This window comes from Jaculus jaculus, chromosome 9, assembly GCF_020740685.1.
Source record: "Jaculus jaculus isolate mJacJac1 chromosome 9, mJacJac1.mat.Y.cur, whole genome shotgun sequence".
NCBI lineage: Eukaryota > Metazoa > Chordata > Mammalia > Rodentia > Dipodidae > Jaculus > Jaculus jaculus.
Genome location: NC_059110.1, coordinates 120,629,742 through 120,654,584, shown reverse-complemented (window position 1 = coordinate 120,654,584; position 24,843 = coordinate 120,629,742). Strand labels below are relative to the sequence as shown.

The 24,843-nt window shown below is 53.0% G+C and overlaps 1 protein-coding gene across 1 annotated transcript in view; it reads right to left on the bottom strand.

Annotated features, from left to right (window-relative positions):
• Positions 1-24,843, bottom strand: part of Dnah17 (dynein axonemal heavy chain 17) — a 133,233-nt gene that overhangs the window by 42,701 nt on the left and 65,689 nt on the right. Inside the window, exons 44-57 of the mRNA XM_004655235.2 lie at positions 23,117-23,399; positions 22,850-23,023; positions 22,429-22,636; positions 21,738-21,903; positions 19,346-19,448; positions 18,122-18,269; positions 17,667-17,758; positions 15,328-15,489; positions 14,660-14,824; positions 14,157-14,348; positions 6,063-6,329; positions 4,703-4,864; positions 3,405-3,638; positions 1,893-2,057 (exon numbers count right to left, since the gene is read on the bottom strand). Coding sequence (XP_004655292.2) covers positions 1,893-2,057; positions 3,405-3,638; positions 4,703-4,864; positions 6,063-6,329; positions 14,157-14,348; positions 14,660-14,824; positions 15,328-15,489; positions 17,667-17,758; positions 18,122-18,269; positions 19,346-19,448; positions 21,738-21,903; positions 22,429-22,636; positions 22,850-23,023; positions 23,117-23,399 — 2,521 coding nt within the window. The remainder of the gene's footprint in view (positions 1-1,892; positions 2,058-3,404; positions 3,639-4,702; positions 4,865-6,062; positions 6,330-14,156; positions 14,349-14,659; positions 14,825-15,327; positions 15,490-17,666; positions 17,759-18,121; positions 18,270-19,345; positions 19,449-21,737; positions 21,904-22,428; positions 22,637-22,849; positions 23,024-23,116; positions 23,400-24,843) is intronic.

Below are 24,843 nucleotides of genomic sequence, written 5' to 3'. Positions count from 1 at the left end.
ACATAGTGAATTCCAGGTCAGCCTGACCCTACCTCAAAAAACCAAAAAAACAAAAACAAACAAAAAAAAAAAACCTTACTTGTTCCTCTAGTTCATGTGAGCAAACACTCATTCACCTATGCATCACGTGTGAGCATTCATTCACTCACCACGGGGGCACACAAGCATTCACTCGCTCATGCGGGCACTGCTCTGCTCTCTGGGTTGTTGGGAAGGTTCCTTGGCCTCCTGCTGCAGCTAAGAGACGAGAGGAGCTTGGCATCTTTACACAGAACTAGTAGTTGGGTGGCAGGACAGACCACCAAGCCCTGAACACAACTCCAGGCCTGACGGAAGGACAGAGGGGCCGTCTTTCTCCACTTCCTCCCCAACCAGGGCAAAGACCCTGAGAATCCCTTTGTGCTCCTCCTGTGGGGGCTTCCATGGGACATGGCTAAGATAAGAGAACATGGTGATACGGCAGCACCCCGGCTTCTTCCTGGAGCACCCCATGTGGACATTACTGGATAAAGAATTGGGGATGGCTGGGCGTGGTGGCACATGCTTTTAATCCCAGCATTCGGGAGGCAGAGGTAGGAGGATCGCCGTGCATTCAGGCCAACCCTGATACTGCATAGTGAATTCCAGGTCAGCCTGAGCTAGAGTGAGACCCTACCTTGAGAAACTTAAAAAAAAAAAAAAAAAAGAATTGGTGTTGGCAGGGGACAGTACTGGCTACATGGTAGTTTTAGGCAGCAGGGACGCATGGTCTGGTCTGCATTGTGCCTTGGTCACTAGCTACTCTGACAAATAGTTTGAGATCCTGGGCAAGTCACTGACCACCCCAAACCTCAGTCTCCCCATGTGCCTCACAGGCATTGAGAGGAAGGCCTGGCTAATCTGACCTTTGCCCCTTCCGCCCCCTCCATGGCGCGATGGGAGCCACTCAGGCCCCTCTTGGTTGGCCCTGTAAAGCAGGTTATGTGTTCAGGGTGGCTTGCTGCTGAAGGGTGTGGGCTGCCATCCTCAGAGACACTGGACAGTCGCTGGAGGACTTAATCCCTATCTGACAGGGTCCTGAGCATTCAGAAAGCACGTGAGGAGGTGATGGGCCAGGGCCACAAGATGTCAAGCTTCAAAGACACCGAGGGCATTTCCTTCAGCAGCCACCTCTGTCGGCTGCCTGCCCCAGGGGTGTCCAAGCTCCAGGGAAGCCCACAGTAGCTGTCGCAGTCTGAGGACCAGGGCTCTGGCAGGGTCACCTTGTCCCTCGTGTGCTTGCATACTCTGGCATTGTATTAGCATACAACACGAGGCTGGACCTGGAGGTGCAGGCCTGCAGTCCTGAGGCACAGGGGTTGCAAGTCAAAGGCCTGCCAGAGAGGCTTAGCAAAATCCAATCTCATCATAAAGAGTGGAGAGATGGCCGGGCAGTCAGTCAGGCCCTTGCCTGCAAAGCCAAAGGACCCGGGTTGGATTACCCAGAACCCATGTAAGCCAGGTGCACATGGTGACACATGTGTCTGGAGTTTATTTGCAGTGGCTTGAGGCCCTGGCATGCCCATTCTCTCCCTCTCTCTCCCTCACAAATAAGTAAGTAAATAAAAGTAAAAAGAGCGCTGGTGATGTAGCTCTGTGGTAGAGCACTTGCCAGCATGTGTGAGGTTCTAGGTTCAATCCCCAGGTCTTCAAAAAAAAAAAAAATTAAATTCAAGTGTCACATCAGGCCAAGCTGGGCTTGGCCCATAACTTCTGTGAGGAGCTTGGCAGGGGGCATGGAATTTTCTGAACAGAGACCCCTTCTGATCCAGGTCCACCTGTGGGGGCATCCCTGAGTTAGCCTGAACTGTGTTCCTGGAGGGCATCTGTCCCTTCACGGCGGCTCCGCACGGCGGCTGACCAGAGAGACCTGCCTTGTTGATGACCTCGACCTTGATCTCCTCCTCGTCCGCAATGGCTTTCTCTTTGCTGACCTTCTCGGTCTCCACGCCTACCACCTGGATCAGCTTGTCTGCGTTCTCGTTCTTCTGCTTCAGCTCGGTTTCCTGGATCGCCAGCTTGGCCTTTAAGTCGTCTACCTAGGGAGGGAGAAGCCAGGAGATGGACGGACACTGGTCCGTGGCCAGCACACGCTGCCCCCTCCATTGTTCCGTGCAAGGGGAGGCGACCTTGGGCTGAGAAGAGGGCCTGGTGGCTTCTGACTCCCAGTGAGTCATTTCAGAGTGTTCAGTGCCTCAAAGTAAGTCCATCTTAAGCACCAAGTATATACATGAGGGACATTGCCAGGTAAGTGGCAGAAAATATACGTGGCTGCTCTTGCTGCTGGCCAGAGAAGCTTCTCTATGGAGGTGGCGGGAGACCCTGAGAAGACTCAAAACTCATCAGAGCCCCAAAATAAGAGGCTGCTGAGTTCCATGCTAAATGAGACATTCCTGTCACGCCCCCAAGCCTCAAGGAACATTGTGGAAGAGGGTGGTGGGAAGAATGTAAGAGCCACCGGTATCTTTGGGGCACTGTCCTCCAGACGACCTGAGCAGCACAGTGAGGAACCTCACTTTGGTTGCTGTTCCCCCACAGAGCCTGTGCAGTTCGGGCCCGTCAGCACCTTGACATGGAGTCTGGAGAACAAAAGGAACGCGAAACCGGGTGTGGTGACGCACACCTTTAGGCCTCTGATCTCCGCACTTGGGAGGCAGAGGTGGGAGGATCGCCATGAGTTCGAGGCCACCCTGAGAATACATAGTGAATTCCAGTTCAGCCTGAGATAGAGTGAGACCCTACCATAAAAAAAAAAAAAAAAGCAATGTGAGAAAACAGAAGAATGACTACCTGCAAAAAGGAGGTTGCTCTGTGGAACAGGGAGTGGGGACAGAATAGATTCATGGTGTGGGAATACAATCAAATTATACTATGTTCATGTGTTAGAGTTCTCAATCAAACACGTTTTTTGTTCATTTTATTTTTAATTATTTATTTGAGAGAGACAGAGAGAGAAAGAGGGGGAGAAAGAGAGAGAGAGAGAGAGAGAGAGAGAATGGGCATGGCATGCCTGGACCTCCAGGCACTGCAAATGAACTCCAGACACATGCGCGCCCTTGTGCATCTGGCTAATGTGGGTCCTGGGAAATTGAGCCTTGAACCGGGGTCCTTAGACTTCACAGGCAAGCGCTTAACTGCTAAGCCATCTCTCCAGTGCCCCCCTCTTTCTTTTTTTAAAGACGTGGTTCTCATCCCCCAGGGGATAATGGTCAAGGCGAGCAGATGGCTCAGCCAGCAAAGTGCATTTCGCACCTGTCTTCTGTGGCCGACTGCACAGGCCGTCTCCGGTTGGAGCAAGCGGGCTTTCCGCTCGTCCCGCTTCAGCACCACCCAGGAGCGCCCCGCGCGGGGCGTGGGGGCATCAGGGTGGGCCGGCCTCCCCCTACCTGGGAAGCCGTGCTCTGTAGTTTCATCAGGCCGTTCTCCAGCCGCTCGATTTTGGCCACCAGCTCCATCCGCTTCTTGGCCAGCAGGCTCTGGTAGAGCTTGATCTGCTCCAGAAAGGTCTTGGGCGTGGTGTAATTGTAGCGCCTCTCGATGGCCAGGTACACCTTGGACATCTCGTTGACAGTGGTGTGCACGTAGGCCATGAAGAGGCTGATGGAGTGCTTGACCTCGGGCTGCGAGGGAGGATGAGACGGGCTCATTATCCTGGGCTCCGTCCAGCATGCCCGCCCCCTCAGGGGTTGTAGCCTCGTTCTCCACGGGGGCTCAGGGAAGAGAGGCTGCTGAGGGACCCTGAGGGCCAGCAAGGGGGGGCTTCCTGGGTTCCCTTGGACCCTGGGTCAGGTGCAACAAAACCACTTTCAAGTGTCAAGAGGTGCTGGAGAGCGACAGGAGCATCAGTTTGGGGTGGGCATAGGCGACTCTGTACCTCGGGAGGGCCAAACCTCGTGTCTGAGACATGGCAGATCTATCACCATGACACACATGTGCACATACATGTCTGTGCACCTGCCAAAGTGCAGGGTTGAGAGTTAATTAATTTTTCTGAATGATGCCGGGTCTCACTCTGTAACCTAAGTTGCTCTTGAATTTGCCCCAGGCTCCTAAGTGCTGGGATTATAGGTTGGAGTCAAACTTGCTACATAGCTGGTTTGAACTCCTGATCCTCCTGCCTCCATCTCCCAAGAGAACCTGTTTTTCCTTTCTTTTTTTTAAATATATTTTTATTTATTTGAGAAAGAGGGAGAGAGAGAGAAAGAGTGGGCACACCAGGGCATCTAGCCACTGCAAATGAACTCCAGATGCACGTGCCACCTTTTGCATCTGGCTTATGTGGGTCCTGGGGAATCAAACCTGGACCCTTTGGCTTTGCAGGAAAGTGCCTTAACTACTAAGCCATCCCTCCAGCCCTGAGAACCTGTTTTTCTACACCAGGTAATAGAGCAAATTACAGGTTTCTTTTTCTTTTTTCTTTCTTTCTTTCTTTTTTTTTTTTGTGCTGAGCCCTTGGGCCTAGTGACTTTCCCCAACGCCAGTTGCTGACGCATCTTCAGAGGACAAACACTGAGGGTCTGTGCCCTCCAGAAACAGTCCAAGCCACCTCAGTTTCAATCCAGGTTAATCTGGAAACATGTTCATTCACGTCCTGACTGGCACTGTGGATGCTCCTGCTCCGATGGCCACCTCTCTCTTAGGGACTGCAGCCCAGCTCTGTGCCCCCCCTCCACCCCCGCCTCACCTGGATGCCCTCTGTCTCCTGCAGGAAGCGAGCGCTGACAGACACCAGAGCGTCCTCAGGCCACTCATGGAACCAGTTGATGGCTGTGCAGTTGACCACGGCAGGAAACTTCCTGGCTCGCACACGCAGGACGGAGCCCACAGGGGAGAAACACAGAATCACCTGGAGGTGGGGCACATGGGCGACGTCCGTGAGGGCTGCTGCTGCTGAAGCCCCACCTGTCACTTGTCAGGGAGCTCCTTTTGAAAGCACTTCTCCACCACAGGTTGGCGGGGGACGGGAAGTGGCGGTGGGGGGGGGTGCCTGTGCCTGGGTACTACCGTGGAAAAACGCTTAACCTCACTGCTCTTCCTAGTGCTGCGAGGCTACAGAGTAACCCCGTGCCCCCTAAACTGGATGAGGAGGGAGTGGAGCCACTCCATGCTGGGCAGGAGAGGCCTGAGAACCTGAGGGCTGCAGTCCCTTCTGGGTCCAGCTCAAACACCGTGTCTCCTTCAGGCCCTAAAAGACAGTGTCCGAGTCCCAGTCTGGAACCTCAGTTGTGGGGACAGACTCTGGGGTCCCTTTTGTTGGATGGGGACCTTCCTTCTCATGGAGCCTTGGCCTCCGCCCTCCTCATTCCTGTCTTCTCTTTCAGAGGTATAATGGTTGTCTAGTGAGAAGTGTCCATTGCATGGGACAGCAAAGTTCTCTGACTCGGCAGCCTTCCCTAGAGGTGTGACATGTCCACAGTCCTGGGCAGGCAGGTCTAGCTAACAAGGAGCTGGGAGCAGGCGGCAGTTATCAGGAGTCCCAACACATCACGGATGCAGCAGCATCCACAGATGGGAATGTGTGAGCCAGAGAAGGAGATGGAAGGGACCCTGGCTTCCCTCCTCAAGTGGGCGACAAGTGACCTCCCACAGATGTCTAGCAGGGCAGTGGGGTTTGACCCTCTCTGGGCAGCCACTCTGCCTGAACTCTGAAGAGTGCAAGGTTTATTCGGGGACTTTAGTTGAAGACCCTGGTGCGTCTTCTACTTAAGCTTGGGGTATGTGTATATGCAGTGCTTCCTCTAATGGCCACGAGTTCAAGGCCAGCCTGAGACTACCTAGTGAATTTCAGGTTAGCCTGGGCTAGAGTGAGACCCTACCTTAAAGAAACAAACAAGCAAACAAAATAAAACAAAACAAAACAAAAATCAACCCAAAACAATGCTTCCTCTCGCTCGTGGTGTTTCTGATAACCTCATGAAATAATGCCTAGTCCCTAGCTCATGAGCTGCTCCACATGGCCATAACCTTCTGCCGACGGGCGCCCATTTTCCGGGGAAGGGACAGTCTCTACACTACAGAGAGAGGCCCCTGCCCACGGGCCCTACCTTGAGCTGCTTGCGCACTCTATCGATGAAGAACTTCCAGCATGCCTCCCGGGTGTCCGACAAGCCCATGCCCTTCACCTGCGGCCGCATGGAGGAGATGATGTTCTCCAGCTCGTCGTCTGCAAACAGCCCCGGGATCTCCCCCGAGGCCAGCAGGTCATTGATGAGCACCAGGAACTGCTCCTCCGCCACCTGTGAGTCCGTCATCAGGAACACAGAGGGCACATTCTTCACTGCGGCCTTGATGTACTGGGCGGCCAGGTCGATCTGGGAGGAACGTGGACACATGGGACCAATGTCCTTGTTCCCAGCCATTCTCCACAGCCACCCAGAGCCAGGCGCCCGTGGGCTAACGTCCCGGGACCGTCCAGGTCTGCAAAGGGAGACCTGAGATGGGAGGGCCTCCTGTCCTCTCTCAGCGCAGCCACAGCCCAGCTGCCACGTGCTGGGGACTCTAACCCCGTTGGAATGGAAAGGCCATGAAACAGATTTTTAGGTGAAATTCCTTTATTTTTTTTTATTTCTTGCCACCCCCCGCCCCACAAGGTTAGGGCTCACCTAGCCTAGAGTGACATCAAAGTCACAGGGATCCTCTTATCTCTGCCTCCTGAGTGCTGTGTCAGGCTGGAATTCTTCAACTTCTTTTTTTAAATTTGTTTTTGTTTGTTTGTTTGCTTGTTTGTTTTCTCAAGGTAGGGTGTCAATCTAGCCTAGGCTGATCTGGAATTTACTATGTAGTCTTGGGGTGGCTTAAACTTATGGTGCGCCTCCTACCTCTGTCCTCCCAAGTGCGGGGGTGAAAGGCATGCACCACCACGCCTGCCTCTGTTGGTGGTTTTTTTTTTTTTTTTTTTGAGGTAGGGCCTCACTCTAGCCCAGGCTGATCTGGAATTCACTATGGAGTCTCAGGGTGGCCTCGAACTCATGGTAATCCTCCTACCTCTACCTCCCAAGTGGTTGGATTAAAGGCATGCATGCCGCCACCACACCAGGCTTATGTTGATTGTTTTTGAGACATGGGCTCATATAGCCCAAGCTGGCCTCAAACTTCCTATGGTAGCTGAGGCTATCCCAGAATGGCTAATCCTTCTGCCTCCACCTCTTAAGTGCTGGGTTTACAGGTGTGAACCTGTAGGACTGAGAGGGTTCTAGAGATAGTGAGGTGACAATCATGTGACTGTGTTTATTGAATGCCACCAAACCAGACATTCAAATTTGCTAAAATGGGAAGTTTGTTATGTATATTTTATTTTATATTTAAATATTTATTTATTTTCAAGGAGGAGTTGGGAATGGGCTCACTAGCCATTGTAAAGGAACTCTGGATGCATGTGCCGCTTTGTGCATCTGGCTTGTCATGTATATTTTATTACATGAAACCACGCTTCATGGAACCACTTAAAGGGCCCCAGGTAAGTCCACCACACATTGGGAGACCCAGTCCTGGGAAGAGGTGACTGCCATCTCCTTCCACACTGCTGGGTAAGTTTAAAGGAATAACTCAAAAATGACTTATCAAAAAAGGCTGTGAAAATGGCTCAGCAGTTAAAATCTGCAAAGCCTGCCAGCCCAGTTCCCCCGGAAAGTAGAGCATGTGTCTGGAGCTTGTTTGAAGAGACAAGAGGCCCTGGCATGCTCATAGTCTCTCTCTCTTTCTCACTCTGTTTGAAAAAAAAAAAAAAAAGCTTTTTTTTTTGAGGTGGGGTCTTGTGTCTAGCCCAAGCTGATCTAGAATTCAGTATGCAGTCTCAGGGTGGCCTTGAACTCACAGCCATCCTCCTACCTCTGCCTCCTGCCTAGGATTAAAGGTGCGCACCACCACACCCAACCAAAAACTCTTTTTTTTTTTTTTTAATGCTCTTGTAGTAAGTCAAGAAGAATAAACAAGTACAAAGGCAACTACATAGGGCATGAGAGGCAAGCTGTTTTTGAAAACATGTGCCAATTTAGGAACCTATATTTGCCAGGGTCATCCATGTATGATTGTAAATATTCAGGTTTTCACGCCTTGCACTGCTGGGGATGGTACCAGCACTTGTGTAGTGTACGCTGGGCGACACCCCCAGAGTCAGCTTATTTTATTTTAGTTTCTTGTGAGGTAGGGTCTCACTCTAGCCCAGGCTGACCTGGAGCTTACTCTGTCATCTCAGGCTGGTCTTCAACTCACAGTGATCCTCCTGCCTCTGCCTCCCAAGTGCTGGGATTAAAGGCGTGTGTCACCACACCGGGCTCGGTTCATTTATTATTATTATTTTTTTTAATACTTTATTTTTATTTGAGAGAGAGAAAGAGGGAGGGGGAGACAGAATGGGTGTGCCAGCTATTGCAAATGATCTCCAGACACATGTACCACTTTGCGCATCTGGCTTACGTGGGTCCTGGGAATCGAACATGGGTCTTTTGGCTTTGTAGGCAAGTGTCTTAACCACTAAGTCATCTCTACAACCCTCAGTTTTAAGATGAGATCTCACTGTGGTCTAGAAGTCTCCATCTTCCTGTGTGGGTCTCCTGAGTAGCTGGGATTACAGGTGTGTTGTGCTACTGTGCTTGTTCTAATTCATGTTTTTTTTTTTTTGTTTTTAATGTTTGGCAGGGTCTCACTCTAGCCCAAGAGGACCTGGCACTCACTCTGTAGCCTAGACCGGCCTGAAACTCACACAGATTCCCCTACCTCAGCCTTTGGAATGCTGGAATTGTAGGTGCGAGCTATCATGCCCGGCTTTCCGATTCATTTTTCCTAAGTCTTACAGAGTTCTCTCTAACTTTTTTTTTTGTTTTATTTTTATTTTATTTTATTTGAGAGCAACAGACACAGAGAGAAAGACAGATAGAGGGAGAGAGAGGGAATGGGCGCGCCAGGGCTTCCAGCCTCTGCAAACAAACTGCAGATGCGTGTGCCCCCTTGTGCATCTGGCTAACGTGGGACCTGGGGAACCGAGCCTCGAACCGGTGTCCTTAGGCTTCACAGGCAAGCGCTTAACTGCTAAGCCATCTCTCCAGCCCTGTTTGTTTTATTTTTTGAGGTTGGGTTTCCCTCTAGCCCAGGCTGACCTGGAATTCACTGGGATTAAAGGTGTGCGCCACCTCGCCTGGCTCCCTAATTTTTTTTAAAGGTTTTTGCAAATGTGTGTTATAACCCCTGGATGGCTTAGCTCATCCTCTGAACGTGACACCAAGTCACTGAAATCTCATAGTTCAGAGAAATGTCACAAGGTCCCTCTTTGGCAGTTGACAGTGATCAAAAGCAAGCCTCAAACACCATGTTTTGTTTTGTTTTTTTTTTTTTTTGATAAACTATTTAAAAAATTTTATTTATTTACTTATGGGAGAGAGAAGATAAGAAAAGGGTCGCCAGGGCCAACTTGACAAGGGCCTTGACCTCTAAGCCATCCCTCCAGCCCCGCTATTTTTTAAAAAATATTTTTATTTTTATTTATTTATTTGAGAGAGCACGAGAAAGAGGCAGACACAGAGTGAGAATGAGAGAGAGAATGGGTGCATCAGGGCCTCCAGCCACTGCAAATGAACACCAGACGCATGCGCCACCTTATGCATCTGGCTTACTTGGGTCCTGGGGAATGGAACACCGAGGTCCTTTGGCTTTGCAGGCAAACATGTTAACTGCTCAGCTATCTCTCCAGCCCACACCCCCCAAGCTATTTTTAAAATACACTTGTATTTGCTTATTTGCAAGCAGAGAGAGATAGAAAGAGGGAGAGACTGAGTGAGAGAAAGGGTGCACCAGGGCCTCCAGCCACTGTAAACAAATGAACTGCAGATGTGTGCGCCCCTGTGCATCTGGCTTTATGTGGCTACTGGGGAGCAGAACCTGGGTTGTCAGACAAGTGCCTTAACTGCTGCACCATCTTTCCCGCTCCAGATAAGCTATTTTTTTTTCTTTTTGTTTTTTTCAAGGTAGAGTCTTGCTGTAGCCCAGGCTGACCTGGAATTCACTATGTAGTCTCAGGGTGGCCTTGAACTCATGCTGATCCCCCCTACCTCTGCCTCCCGAGTGCTGGTATTGAAGGCATGCGCCATCATGCCTGGCTGAGATAAGCTATTTATTTTATTTTATCTTATTTTTTTGTTTTTTTGAGGTAGGGTCTCACTCTAGCCCAGGCTGACCTGGAATTCACTATGTAGTCTCAGGGTGGCCTCAAACTCACGGCAATCCTCCTACCTCTGCCTACTGAGTGCTGGGATTAAAGGTGTGCGCCACCACGCCCGGCAAGATATATTTTTTTAAACTTTTGACTTATTTATTTGTGTGTGTGTGTGTGTGTGTGTGTGTGTGTGTGAGAGAGAGAGAGAGAGAGAGAGAGAGAGAGAAAGAGAGAGAGAGAGAGAGAGAGAATAGGTGTACCAGGCCTCTTGCCATTGCAAACAAACTCCAGATGCATGCACCATTTTGCATCTGGCTTTACAGGGGCGCTGGGGAAATGAACCCGGGTTTGTTAGGCTTTTCAGCCAATTGCCTTAGCCACTTCCACTTAGCCATCTATTCAGCCCCATTTTATTTTTATTCAAAGTAGGGTCTCACTCTATCCCAGACTGACATGAAACTCACTAGTCCCAGGCTGGCCTCAAATTCATAGCAGTCCTTCTATCTCTGAGTCCTGAGTGCTGGGATTAAAGGTGTGCACCGCCATGCCCTGCTCTCAATCTCTCTCTCTCTCTTTTAAGTCAGAGGAAGCCCACTGTTCCCATCTTTGGGTTCCAAGCATGGGATGGGGTTCCCGGATCATTGTCATGTGTCCAGTATCAGCATTCACCCCAGGGAGCAGGAAGGACTGCAACCTTTCCCGGCACAAACCCAATGGCAGCTGTTGGCAGTACCCACAGCCTGTGTCACCATGGCAACTGCGGAGGTGAAACTCCACCAAGTGCGGGACTTTGAATCCAGGAGACTGGATAACGCTTGCCAGAACAAAGCTGAGTGCTGTGGCCAGGGTGTGAGTTCTGGAGGGGTTGGAGAGATGGCTCAGTGGTTAAAGGCATTTGCTTACAAAGCCTGCCAGCCTGGCCCAGGTTTGATTCCCTAGTAACCCATGTAACGCCATTTTCCCAAAGGGGTGCATACATCTGGAGTTTGTTCACAGAGACCCCCTCAAATAAATACATTTTAAAAAATTAAAGATTAGGGGCTGGAGAGATGGCTTAGCGGTTAAGCGCTTGCCTGTGAAGCCTAAGGACCCCGGTTTGAGGCTCGGTTCCCCAGGTCCCACGTTAGCCAGATGCACAAGGGGGCGCACGCGTCTGGAGTTCGTTTGCAGAGGCTGGAAGCCCTGGCGCGCCCATTCTCTCTTTCTCCCTCTATTTGTCTTTCTCTCTGTGTCTGTTGCTCTCGAATTAAAAAAAAAAATTAAAAAAAAATTAAAGATTAGTAGATGCTGGAAAGGCACTTGGGCCATGGAGGACTGGGAACGAAGCTAGGAGGCTCCCCATGAGAAAAGCCTTCTCTCTCATATCCTTTCAGGCTCTATGGTCAAGGTCATAGGAAGGCACTTTCTTACTCTGGCCTGCCTGCCTCTCCGTCTGAAGTCTGATCCTCTCCTCATCTCTGCTGGCATGCGCTCTGCTCTGGGGCCCCCGCCCTGCCCACCTTGCATGCTGGGCTGCCTCAGCAAACCTGTCTCCCACCGTTGTCAGGCTCACTTCTCTGTGTGGCCCCTGCCCTGCCCTCCTGTGCTGCGGAGCTCAGCCATGACTCTCCGCCTCCCATCCCTTGCCAACGACACATGGAGAACGTGCAGCGGCCATTGCTCGTGTGCCCCCCCCCCCGTGCCTCCCCCTGGCCTCTCCTCCACATCACTCTGTCTGCCTGGATTTCCTTATGTCCTGGAGCATGACAGGTCTGCCCCTCCTCCACTCACATATCATTTATTTGTGTGTGTACAGGTACGCCAGGGTCTCTTGCCACTGCAAATGAATTCCAGATACATGTACCACTTTGTGTGTGACTTATCTTGGGTGCGGGGGAATCAAATCTAAGTTAGCAGGCTTTGTTTTTTTTTAAAAAAAAAAAAGTAGCTGGGCGTGGTGGCGCACGCCTTTAATCCCAGCACTCGGGAGGCAGAGGTAGGAGTAGCGCCGAGAGTTCGAGGCCACCCTGAGACTACACAGTGAATTCCAGGTCAGCCTCGGCTACAGTGAGACCATACCTTTGAAAACCAAAAATAAAAATTTAAAAAAAAAAGCATGTTTGGGTTGGAGAGATGACGTAGCAGTTAAGGTGCTTGTCTCCGAAGCTTAAGGACCCATGTGCAACTCTGCAGGTCCCACATAAGCCAGATGCACAAGGTGACTCAGGTGCGCAAGGTCGCACATGTGCACAAGGTGGTGCACATGTCTGGAGTTCAATTACAGTGGCTGAAGGCCCTGGCATGCCAATTCTCTGTCTTTCTCTCTTGCATTAAATATAAAAGGCCAGTCTGTTGGGCTTGCCTCAAAAAAAAAAAAGCACCTTTAACTGGGGAGCCACCCCTCAGCCCTCCTTACATCCCGACAGCATGTGTTCTGGTTCAGTTCTAGAACCCTCTCTCCTGCAACATCTCTAACCCCTGGCAGTGCCCCCAGCTTTTGGGATTCATTCTACCAACGCCACTGTGACTGCATTTGCTTCCTCATTGTCTAGTGTTGGCTCAACTGCTCAGGGGATGCCTCCTTTGTATGACATGAGGTCTCTTCCCCCCTCTTTTGCCTGTGCTTGGCTCTGGGTCTGCAGAAGCTGCTGATAAGTAACAAAAGACCAGAGTGCAGCTGGGTCGTGATGGGTGCAGGTGATGGTTTTCCAAAGAACGTATCACAGAACTGCCCACGAGGAAAAATTACTATTGACTCACCTCCCACCATTGGCCCTAACGTGAGGAATGAGGCTCGGAAGCCCCACAGTGACAGAGGAGAGTGTGACACGGGTCCTGGGCATGGCCTATGACGAGTTTGCTGATGGGCGGGGGAAGCTAACAGAACACACGGCTTCCGGCGGGGAGACCAAGGCAGCACTTGAGCGGGTGTGTGACACGCCTGGGCATGACGTGCACCCGCTGGCTTAGTGCAAAAGGCCGTGTGTGGGAGAGACCCTGCCCCTTCACACTAAGAGTTAATTTTTTCTTTTTCTTTTTGGATCGGGGCATTGCTCTAGCTCAGACTGACCGGGACCTCACTGCGCCGCCCAGGTCAGCCTCAGACTCACAGCAATTCTACCTCAGCTGGGATGACAGGTGTGAGCCGTCGTACCTGGATTCACACTAAGATTTACAAATAGAGTTGGCTATCCCCTGTACACAGAGTGTGGAATCCACCGGAAAGCAGAGGGCAGGGAAGTGGTGGCGGGGGGTCCAGAGCTGGTGGCCCCAGCCTTCTTTCTTGTTCTCATCTCCACAGTCCCCACGGGTGTTGTCAGTAAGACCCCCACCCGTGCCAACGTCTAGGCTCCACACCTGCCCCCACCCGAACCGTCTGGCCAGCAACTGCCGCAGGGCCACGCGCTGCACAGAGGGTCACCTGAGCGGGGCGCCAGGTGGCTTCGCCAAGGCCCTCCGCCAGAGCTACGGACGGGACTGTGTGGCGTGTGCCGATCAGGTTCAGGTCTTTTCCCCGGGGCTCCGGAGACTCGCTCCAAACGCGCACCGTTTGGCCAGCACGTGCTCCCGGGGAGAGCCAACTTTCGGGAAGGAGAAATCGATAGAAAGCCTCGGCAGAGTGCCTGGGGCCCAGGGGACCTGCTTCCACTAACGTCCGCTGAGTTAATCCAGAACTCGGCCGGCAGCTTCCGCGGCTTGCGCACACGGGGAGACACCTAGGAGTGGCTCTGATTTCTTTAACTTGGAGAACTGGGGACAATTTAGAACCCGCAGTGACCTAGTGCAGGAATCAAACTCTTTTGCCTCCCTGACCCCTGCTGACTTTATGGGTGGATCACTGGGTCACTGAGACACAATGTCTCTCCCTGGTCACACCGTGGGTCCTGGTCTCTCTGTAGTATAAGATACCTTGGATGAGGATGGTGGTGACATTCTGCACCTGACCTAGAGGGCTTCACTTTGGGTAATGACGTGGTGGGCTTCTGCTCTGCCTCCCTCGGGTGGGCCTCACCTTGAGGTCTGTGACCCCGTAGCCTTTCTTGAGGGTGATCTGGAACACATCCAGGGCACTGATGTATGCGGCCAGGCGAGAGAGGCTCTGCTTCCCGCTGCCACCCACGCCCACCAGCAGGGCGTTTCCACGGGGCGACTCCAGGATGCGGTTGATCCTGCAGATGTGAGCCACGGCATCTTCAAACAGCACCTGGAGGGAGCAGAGGACCACCCGCTGACCCGTGCAGCGGCGGCCAGCGCAAGCTCCTCTCGGTGGCGGCACGTGCTCTCCGGCAGCTGCCCCTTTAAATGTGCTTTGTTTATAAATATGGCTTTACCAGGAGCAGGTGGACAGGAAACACCACAGTGTTCACGGGCCTTGGCACTGCCTGTGGCTTCAGGCATCCAGTGGAACCTTGGAAGGTCCCCCTGGGGACAAAGGGGGACTGTTGCGCAGTGATTCAGGAGACAAGGTCGATGTCCTGGTCCCTTGCCCGGGCCGCCAGCTCGAGTGTCACTCACCAAATTCATGACCGCGTTGACTTCATTGTAACTATCAAGGACATCTACAAGGAGCTTGTTCAGCTGAGCCACGTCTGTGACAGAGAAGTACTTGGGGTCGCCGATTCCTTGGGCAAAGTGGCAGAAGATGTTCGGCTTGGCAAATAAGAGTTCTTCACCAAGATCCTGTGCATAGGGATGAGGTACTTTGACTTTTTTTTTTTTTTTTTTTAATTATTGTTGCCACCAGGGACGCACAGTGACCTGACAGCAGCCCTGGCACTTTATCGGGTTGGCATAAGAGGTCTGTAGGATGGCAGGCCAAGTTTCTAAGGACCCAGGCCACAGCTGCTGTCAGCCCCGCAAGCTGTCAGGCAGGCATCACTGGCAGGAAGGGGTCCGTGACATGGGCTGAATGTGCGTTTCAGAAGCGCACGGGACACGCTAGCTGGCAGCAAGGACTGAGAGGCAGCCCTGTGCCCCCTCTAAGTGGGTAGAGGGAGTCACCACTCTGAGTGGCGGATTCTACCTCACCAGGCCCACAGTCACGTGGTGGTCACTACATAGGCCTCGCGTGGGTCTTCCCACCTCTACTCAGGGGCCCTTCCAAGACACTGTGGTTATTCAGATACTCCAGTCTGCTGGAGCCTCTCTGGGTGCACCCAGGGGACCTGCCCAGCTCTACTTACATCAAAGAATTTCTTGGTGGAAGCAATGGTGACTCGGCGCAGTGTCTCCTGATCTTTTTCATCGACCATCTTGTCCCCGTACACCCGTTCAGCCTCATGAAGCCACAGGCGGACGAGGTCCAATGGGGTTTTCAGAATCTCTGTTGTGGAAAACAAAATGCCCTTCCCCACCCGTGATGCACGGTCAGTCCCTGCTACATATGATGCACGGTCAGCGCCGCCCCACCTTGGACAATCAGCCCTGCCCCACATGTGACGCGTGGTCAGCCCCGCCCCCAGCTTGGATGGTCAGCTGTTCTGGCTGTGCTGTGTGGGCAAGTCAAGCATCGTACATGGACAGAACGTGGAAGTGGTTCCTTCTCTAGAGAATGACTTGTTAGGGCTGGAGAGATGGCTCAGTGGTTAAGGCATTTGCCTGCCAAGTCAAAGGACCCAGGTTCGATTCCCCAGGACCCACGTAAGCCAGATACACAAGGTGGTGCATGCATCTGGAGTTTGTTTACAGTGGCTGCAGGCCCTGGCATGCCCATTGTCTCTCTCTCTCCCCTCTCTCTCTGAAATAAAATAAAATAAGAGAATGACTTGTTAAACTGTTGGCACAACTCTACTCAGGGCCAGGGAAGCCACTTACTATTGAGGGCATGGATAGTTCAGAGGCCAGAGGATATGTCTGTGTCCCAAGAGACACAAAGAGGATCCAGGTCAGAGTTAGGGCTTTCATCCTCAAATGGGGAGCACAGTGCAGAAGGGAAGGGATAGAGAGGCTGATGTTGGAGGACTAGATTGCCAAAGGCCACCAAACAGAGGGTGCTGCGACAAGTACTGCCAAGTCCAGCCAGTCTTGTAAGTCCAGGCAGCCTCAGCAGTGCTGGTGAGAGGAGCTGCTGCTCCCCAGGCACCTCTGGGCATCACAGACCACAGCGAGTGGAGTGTGTGCTCTGATGGGGAAATGTGACCAGGAGAACCTGACAGGGAAAAGCCACATCATGACGTGTGGCCTCATGAATGCCACAGACACAAGACATGGGGCACTGGGGGGTGTCAGGAGGCCTGTTAGATATGGCATCTGAGCTGACACTGCACATAAGAGGGGACAGGCACAATGACGCCTCCTGAGCTTCAGATCTCCCATCTGTAACGGGGATATGAGTGCTGACTTTATGTGATGTTTGGAAGAGGAACTGGGAGTAGATGTGGTCCCACTCAGATTAAGCGATCATTACATGACTGGAAATATGACTGCTGTCATCACACACATCACCATCACACTCATCATCATCCTCATCCTCACTATCATATCACTTAGTTGATCATAGTTGTCACCACCATAACCTCCTCCTCCTCCCACCACCACCACCACCATCACCACCACCACCATCACCACCATCACCACCACAACCACCACCACCACCTCCACCACCACCCTCCTCCTCCTCCCATCACCACCTCCACCACCATCACCACCACCCTCCTCCTCCTCCCATCACCACCTCCACCACCATCACCACCACCACCATCACCACCACCACCATCACCTCCACCACCATCACCACCACCACCATCACCACCACCACCATCACCACCACCACCCGCCTCCTCCCATCACCACCTCCACCACCACCACCACCACCATCACCTCCTCCTCCCATCACCACCTCCACCACCACCACCACCACCACCCTCCTCCTCCTCCCATCACCACCTCCACCACCACCTCCACCACCACCCTCCTCCTCCTCCCATCACCACCTCCACCATCATCACCACCACCCTCCTCCTCCTCCCATCACCACCTCCACCACCATCACCACCACCACCATCACCACCACCACCATCACCTCCACCACCATCACCACCACCACCATCACCACCACCACCACCACCACCACCACCCGCCTCCTCCCATCACCACCTCCACCACCACCACCACCACCACCCTCCTCCTCCTCCCATCACCACCTCCACCACCACCACCACCACCACCCTCCTCCTCCTCCCATCACCACCTCCACCACCACCACCACCACCATCACCACCACCACCACCACCACCTCCACCACCATCACCATCACCATCACCATCACTATCACCACCACCATCACCACCATCACTACCATCACCCCTACCACCACCACCACCACCCTCCTCCTCCTCCCATCACCACCTCCACCATCACCACCATCATCATGACGACCACCACCACCGTTAGTCATCACCATCGTCACATCACTGTCAGTCCACATTCACTTTGCTTTCTCTCTGAGCATGGCAGAGGAGAAGGTACCCACGGACCAGGGACTTGGCCATAGGCAGCATGACATAAAGTTCTGGAGCGGTACCTGGAAAATATTGGAGAGGTCCCTGAGGTTGAAGATGTAATGAAACTTAATGGCCGTGGGAAGGAACGTTGCTGCGATTTTCTGATGCAAGGCTGTTATTGGAAAAAGGCACATCGATTCTTATGGACTCTTAATGGCCTCAGGAAGTGCACAACGTAAAGTTTCTGAAGCAAATGGACTATGAAGTGGTGACAATTTAACTAGGAAACCGGGTCGGGCGTTTGCGGCTGTTGTAAATCACCCAGTGTGCGCTGAGTCTGCCTCCCTCCACCTCCCCCGCCCCGCCCCCTGAAGCAATCAGATCGCACATATCTCCAGCTGAAACACAGCACCATTTAAAAATATCGATTCCAAAGTACAAATAAAGTATTTACCAGGGGAAAATAGGAAGAACTGTCACCCCACAAAGTGGTAAATTTTACCGACAGGCAGGAGGAGGAGGCTGGGCTGCTTACCCAGGGCTGAGGCCACCAGCTGGTTGCTCAGCCTCTGAACCACCATGGGCACCGAGCGGTAGGACAGGTGCTGCGACAGGATCGTGTTGTAGATGGTCGTGAGGGCCTCTTGGCCGGGGAAGCTCACGGCGAACACACAGAAGTGGCGCTGCCCAGACAACCACAGGTGTCTGTCAGGCAGCTCTTGGGGACCAGGTGGTGGCTGAAGCCACCCTCTTGGAATAGGGAGAGCAGAACTCTGTCCCTATTGTCTGGGGATATATATATATATATATATACACACACACACACACACACACACACACACAGGTTTTTTTTGAAGTAGGGTCTCACTCTAGCTTAAGCTAACCTGGAATTCACTATGTAGCTTCATGGTGGCCTTGAACTCACAGTGATCCTCCTACCTCTGCCTCCCAAATGCTGGGATTAAAGGTGTGTGCCACCACGCCTGGCTATACGGGTAGAGCACTGCATGGAGAGTCGCATTAAATATCCAGGCAGTGTGGAGCAGACCTGGATGCTACCTGCTCCCAGGCACAGCTGGCTCGGGGACCAGGTCTGGGTAGGAAGTCCAGGTCTCCGTGGCTTTGATAATTTGTATCGGAGATCTACCTGGGCCAGTTGTGGATGTGATTCATGTTGTGCTGCTGAATCTGAGCTTAAGTTACCCCATGGACGTATTTTTGTAGTATAAATCTGTCTCAAATATTATATGGGATATATGCTTAAAAAAGTATTTGTGGTCTTACTATGACACTTATGGCAAACAGAAGTTCAGGTTTATCTGGGTGTCTGTTTTCTTTGCTTTTGTGATAGCAGAGATCAGAACGGCACTGGGCATGCTTGGCCAGTGTTCTGCTTCTGAGCCACACCCCCAATCCTTGGTGTTTAGAGATCGAACGTTGTGGTATAGCCTATGCTGGCCTTGAACTCATTACCCTCCTGGGTTTGCTATGTTCTGAGAGCTGGAATTACGGGCCTGCGCCACCATTCCTGTCCTGTCTGCATTTTCACTTGGTGAGTCTAACATTCTCTGGGGTCATGAGGAAGTCTGGCTGGCCTCTTGCTTTTCTGCCCCTGTCAATCACCCCCACACTGAAAAGCTGGAGAGTTCTTTGGAAACGCCTGACCTCAACCCTAACACCCCAAACCAGGGCCTTATCTACATCTGACAAATCTGGCCTCGGACTGGGGCAACTGGCAGGGGCAAGTCTGGCTGCTCACCTGTAGTCTGGGGTCAATGGTGAAGGAGCCAGATGTGGGGTTCATGCACGCCACATACTGACAGTTGTGGACGTCCTTTAATGTCAGCCTCTGCCTGTCATACCTGCGCCAGGGAGACCAGTGTGAACACTGAGCCACAGGCTTGGAGGAGCCCCTCACCGCCAGTTCTCTGTATGTGGCTACATAAGAAACCTCACCACACAGGCATGAGGAGAGACAGGTGAGTGAACTTCAACTTCACAACTAACCCCCTGGCCTGGAGGCCTACACTCGGGTGGTGGTCAAATCATGTAGGTAAGATGCAGTTCTGTGCTGAGCCTTCTCAGATAAGAACCTTTCCTTAACATTTCCTAACATGCACAACAGTCCCTCCGCCTCTGCTAGCGCTGGCCAATTGTACCTTATCTACAGGGGTTTTTTTCCCCCCTTTTTTTGAGAGAGAGAGAGAAATGGCACGCCAGGGCCTCAGCCACTGCAATACAATGTCAGACGTTTGCGCCACCTAAGTGGGCATGTGCGACCTTTGCACTTGCCTCACTTTTGTGAGTCTGGCTAACGTGAGATCTGGAGAGTAGAACATGGGTCCTTAGGCTTCGTAGGCAAGTGCCTTAACCACTAAGCAATCTCTCTCTCTCTCTTTGAAAGCCAAATCTGGCCATTCTACCTCTCCAGAAGAGTTTTCATGGCAAACCCAAGGGCAAGTGTGGGCCCAGCTGTGGCTGGAGGCTAACAACTTGGAGGCCTCTTTAGGGCTCAGAGCGCCAAGGTCTTAGCAAGTGTTACTGGAGTATCTCACCTCATGAAGCTATGGGGGTGGGAGAGGGCTTGATGGGGTGCCGGGGAGAGGTGTGGGGCTAGTCTGATCATAGGATAGCCACTTGCAGGGAGCAGAATTGGGATGCTCCATCGCTTCCTTGCTGTCCTCTCTTGTGTGGGTCCCCTCAAGGCCTCCTGCATGTAATAGCTACCTGGGGCCAGGATCTGCTCCCCTCTTCCCCATGGAGTCCTCTGTCTCCTGATCATACCCTCTTGGCATCCCAGGCTCCTGTGTCCTAGGATCCTCCATCCTGAGCATCATTCATCAGGGCCACTGCATGGGGAAGGGCGGACTGTGGGAGTTGGAAGCCTTTTGGAGGTTTCTGGACATTGGAATGCAGCAGAACTGCTTGTTAGGACCGTGACGAAAGCAGGCATTCTGACTCAATGCTCCTCCATGCCTTGGCAGTCATGGTGGGAATTAGGAATCCACTGACTGGTTTCTGGGGTTCTTTTGGCCTCAGCACTCCCAGTGGAGAGGCTTGCCATGAGTGGGGGGGGGGTGCAATACAAGGGATAGTCACTTGCTGATTTTAAGAGGCAAAATGATAAGAATGTTCTGATCTTTCCAAACTGTAAAACTAGGTATGTCACCCTGGCCTTCCTCCTACCTTTGGGACAAGCCTCCACTGTATCTAGCTACACTCTCTCCTTCTTGCCTTTGATTTCTCCTTGTGAGACTCTCTCTCCTGCCACAGGGCTTTTGCCCATGGCCTTCCCTCAGTCCAGGGTGCTTATCTTCAGAGGCCTCAATGCCAGTCCTGATACCCTCCAGCAAGGGGCATCTGTGACTCATCAGAACTCCTCTGAGATGGTCCCTTTTTGATGGTTCCTCTGTGATGGTCCCTTTGTGATACACCCTCTGTGATGGTCCCTTTATGACGGTCCTTCTGTGATAGACCCTTTGTGATGGTCCTTCTGTGATGGTCCCTCTGCGATGGTTCCTCTGTGATAGACCCTTTGTGATGGTCCCTCTGTGATGATCCATCTGTGATGGTCCCTCTCTGATGGACCCTCTGTGATGGCTTCTCTGTGATGGCTTCTCTATGATGGCTTCTCTGTAATGGTCCCTCTGTGATGGTCCCTTTGTGATGGTTCCTCTGTAATGGCCCTCTGTGATGGACCCTCTGTGATGGTTCCTCTGTGATGGTCCTTCTGTGATGGACCCTCTGTGATGGAACCTCTGTGATAGTCCTTCTGTGATGGTTCCCCTGTGAAGTCCTCCTGTGACATGTCCCTCTGTGCCAGCCTCTCTGTGATATTACCCCCCCTGTGATGGACTGAAGGTTTTCCTTCAGAGCTCTCCTTTCCCTATGTAAGTGTAAATCTTGACCTCTTTCAATAGGCATGCACCTCACTGAGAGGGGACCTATGTGATTTTTGTCCCCCTTTTTTGGGTCTTCGTTTTAGCTTCTGACATGTTTGTGGAGTAGCAAATGAACCCTTGACAACTTCTCTACTGCCTGGCCCTGCCCCACAGCCGTGTGGTTTCACTGCCAGCTCCTATCTGGCCTACTGCCCCCTTTGCCCTACCCCTAAGCAGGGTGACCTGTGGTCCTCTCCTCTGTTCCCTCACCAGTGCCCGTGGTCCATGTGCTGGCGGATGAGGGTGTGCGGGGCCACCGTCCCGTACTTGTCCACCTCAGGCATGTTCATGTCGTCGATGAAGTAGATCAGCTTCTTGGTGCCGGGTGGCCCGTAATTCCTCCCCGACTTCTTTTCCAGAGGTTTCTCCAGCACTCCTGCAGGGGGAGGGGAGAAAGCCTATTACCACCTGTGCATTCTGAGTAGGGAGGTGCCTATTAGATGTGGTGGTGGTGTGGGGGGGGGGGAGCCCTGCTAGCTCTTTGAAGAAAGGAGCTCAGAGCCTTCCAAGTTCATGGATGCTCCTGCCCAGGGAGAGGCCCTCGAGGAGCATTGTGGCAGCAGGGGTCCACTGTGGGCACTCTTTGCTCTGCACAGTCTCCGGAGTGATAGGACAGTCAGAGGCAAGGGCAGCAGGAGCCTCGCTTGAGTCAGGCTTGGTGCCATCCTGGATTGGTGACAGATGGGGCCAGCTGCTTCTGCAGGCCTTCAATGCCCACCACCTCAGCACCTCTCTGAGAACACTCACTACTGCCCATGTGTCCCTATGGGGGAAAGCCTAGTGGCCCAGGAGTCCCCAGGTCTGCAGAGTGTGTGTGTGTTCGGGGGGGAGGGAGATGACAGGGAATCGAGGTGGGTAACCATCAGGAGGGAGTGCCCAGGGTATGCCCGGCCGGCCTTACCCTGCAGCATGGCTGAGGTCGTGTAGAAGTTGAAGGGCACAGCCTGCACCAGGTATTCGTCAGTGCTCAGGCTGTCCAGCTTGTCCCCCATCAGCACTGACTTGCCCGTGCCTGCGTTCCCCACCAGCATCACCGGCCACGATTTCTCCATGAGCAGGTCCATAAAGTATCGAATGCGCATGGTTTCCGTGGTGTGAACCAGAGAGGCCTGCAGTGGGGGGTGGGTGGGCAGGGGGCATGTCTCTTGGACAAAGACCTGGCTGTGCCTTGCTTGGCTCGCCGGGCTCCGCAGTTTTCTAAATCCCCAGCATCACCGAGTGCCCCACCATTGAGGAGCGCTCGTGGCTGGACCAATCCCCTGCAGCGTCACTGGGGTAGGATGCTGCGCCCTGCTCCCGGCCACCTCTTTGGGGAAGGTTACCTGCAGCGGGACATCAGGATCCAGTTCAAAGGCGGGCACTTTATCTGTCCACGGCAGGAACTTCTTTGTGTCAGGGTCGATGAAGTAGTCAAAAATTGTCCCCTGTGAGGGCAACTTGATGGTTTTAAACTCGTTGACCCACCATTTGCTGAATTCGACTCGATAATCGATGAGCTGTTAAGAAATCAAAGCACCCAGGGAAGGGCCCAGCTAAGACAGAGGCAGGGAGGCTTCATCCCGGTGGCCAGTCCCTGGGGCGCCCGTTACCTGGTCCTGGAACATGGCGCCACCAAAAGCCCAGAAGCAGGCGAACACGAAATAGAGCTCGTACAGCTCCTTGGGGGAGTCGGGCGGCGTGTTCCTCTCCGTGAGTAAACACTCCAGCAGGTTCAGGACGGTCTGGATGACAGTGATCTCGGGAACCGGCGTGATCCTCTTGAAGCCCACGCGCAGCTTGTCCAGGCACGTGGGCAGGTACTTGTCGAAGAGGATGATCAGGTTAGCCTTCTCGGACTGCACCTTGCGCCTCTCGATCCAGCTGCTCACCACCCTGGGGAGATGGGCCCGCTTTGAGTCCCCCTGGCGGCTCTTGCCACGGTGGGCACTCTCGCCTCTCCCAGGTGGCACAAGGGCACTGTTGAGGCCAGCTGGAGTCCCTGAGAGGGTCTGATGAGGATGCTGGGTCAAGTGGGGTCTATGCTCTTTCCCTGGATTGGCAGCTATGTGGGTGCTACAAGCTTGGAATGATTGGGAGCCGTTATGGGAGCCACCTGGGGAGCAACTGCCCCTCCCCCAGCAACGGAAGCGAATATGCGGGCTGGGGGGGGAGTAAGAGAAGGGATGTGAGGAGGAGGAGGAGGACAAGAGAGGAGAGGAGCAGAAATCCCTCATGACATCCTTTGGACATCTGTATCCAGCAGAGCCTGAAGTACCCACTTAGTGACCTGCATGTGTCATGTGTGTGCACACACGTGTGTATACGTACGCATATACACACATATGTAGATAGACAGAGATTTGGCTTCTGCGAGCCTCAGGTGCATGTGTTCAATGGCGGCGGATCCAAGTCAGCACACTGGGCGACCCTTGGGGATTCATCTGGGCCATATGTTCACAACCCCACGCGGTGGTGAGGGACGGGACGCTGCGGCAGCTGCCCGGGTTTGCATGGTGGACCACAGCCAGCTGTGGCCCGAGGCAAGTCACTCAAAAGCCCTAAGCTGGGGACATGTTTACGTCACCCTCGTTCCGGAGGACTACGCAGGCTGCTCTTTTTCAAGCTCACAGAAGGGAGTTGCCAGAGGAGCGTCTGCTAAAAGCATAAATCCTGCTGGGCTCCCTCGAGGGTCAGTGAGCTCGGGGTGTGCGTCATTTCCAGGATACCCAAGACGTAAGCAGGAAGCTCACATTACCAAACACGGCAAGGCTGTTGCCCACAGCCAGGAAGCCCATGCCTTCCTCCTGCCCTGCTACGAGCACAGCACGGGGAGCTGGGCCTCGGGCTGGCAGTGCCAGCTCAGCAGCATGGCAGAACCGCCTTCACACCACCTATGCCTAGGAGCCAAACGTGGGATTTCGTTCGGGGCTGAACTTCACACGCACGTGGCCCTTAGTAGGAGAGGCCGATGTGAACTCGGGGACTCAGGCTCCTGATCCACTTCTTGGACTGAGGGTGCCTCATCACCTTGGTGGGCACTGCCCAGTGCCTGCCCACGCACACACACGCTGAGCTGGCTTCCACCTGAGCTACAGGTCCACTTTTCCACCAGGACCAGGCAGCTCTGGTTCCTTCTCAGAAGCTGCAGGGTCATGCCATCGGTGGCATCCCTGGGGGTAGCTTGGCTCCTGGCTGGAGTACCTGCTTCCCTGTAGTCAGCTGCTTCTCCGGGGCCCTGCTCCGGCTTCTTCCAGATCATTCTAGAAGTATCCAGTTCCCACCTCTATCTGCACCAAGTTTACCTCTGGCTCCTCTCTGCTCCCAAGGCTATGTTCCT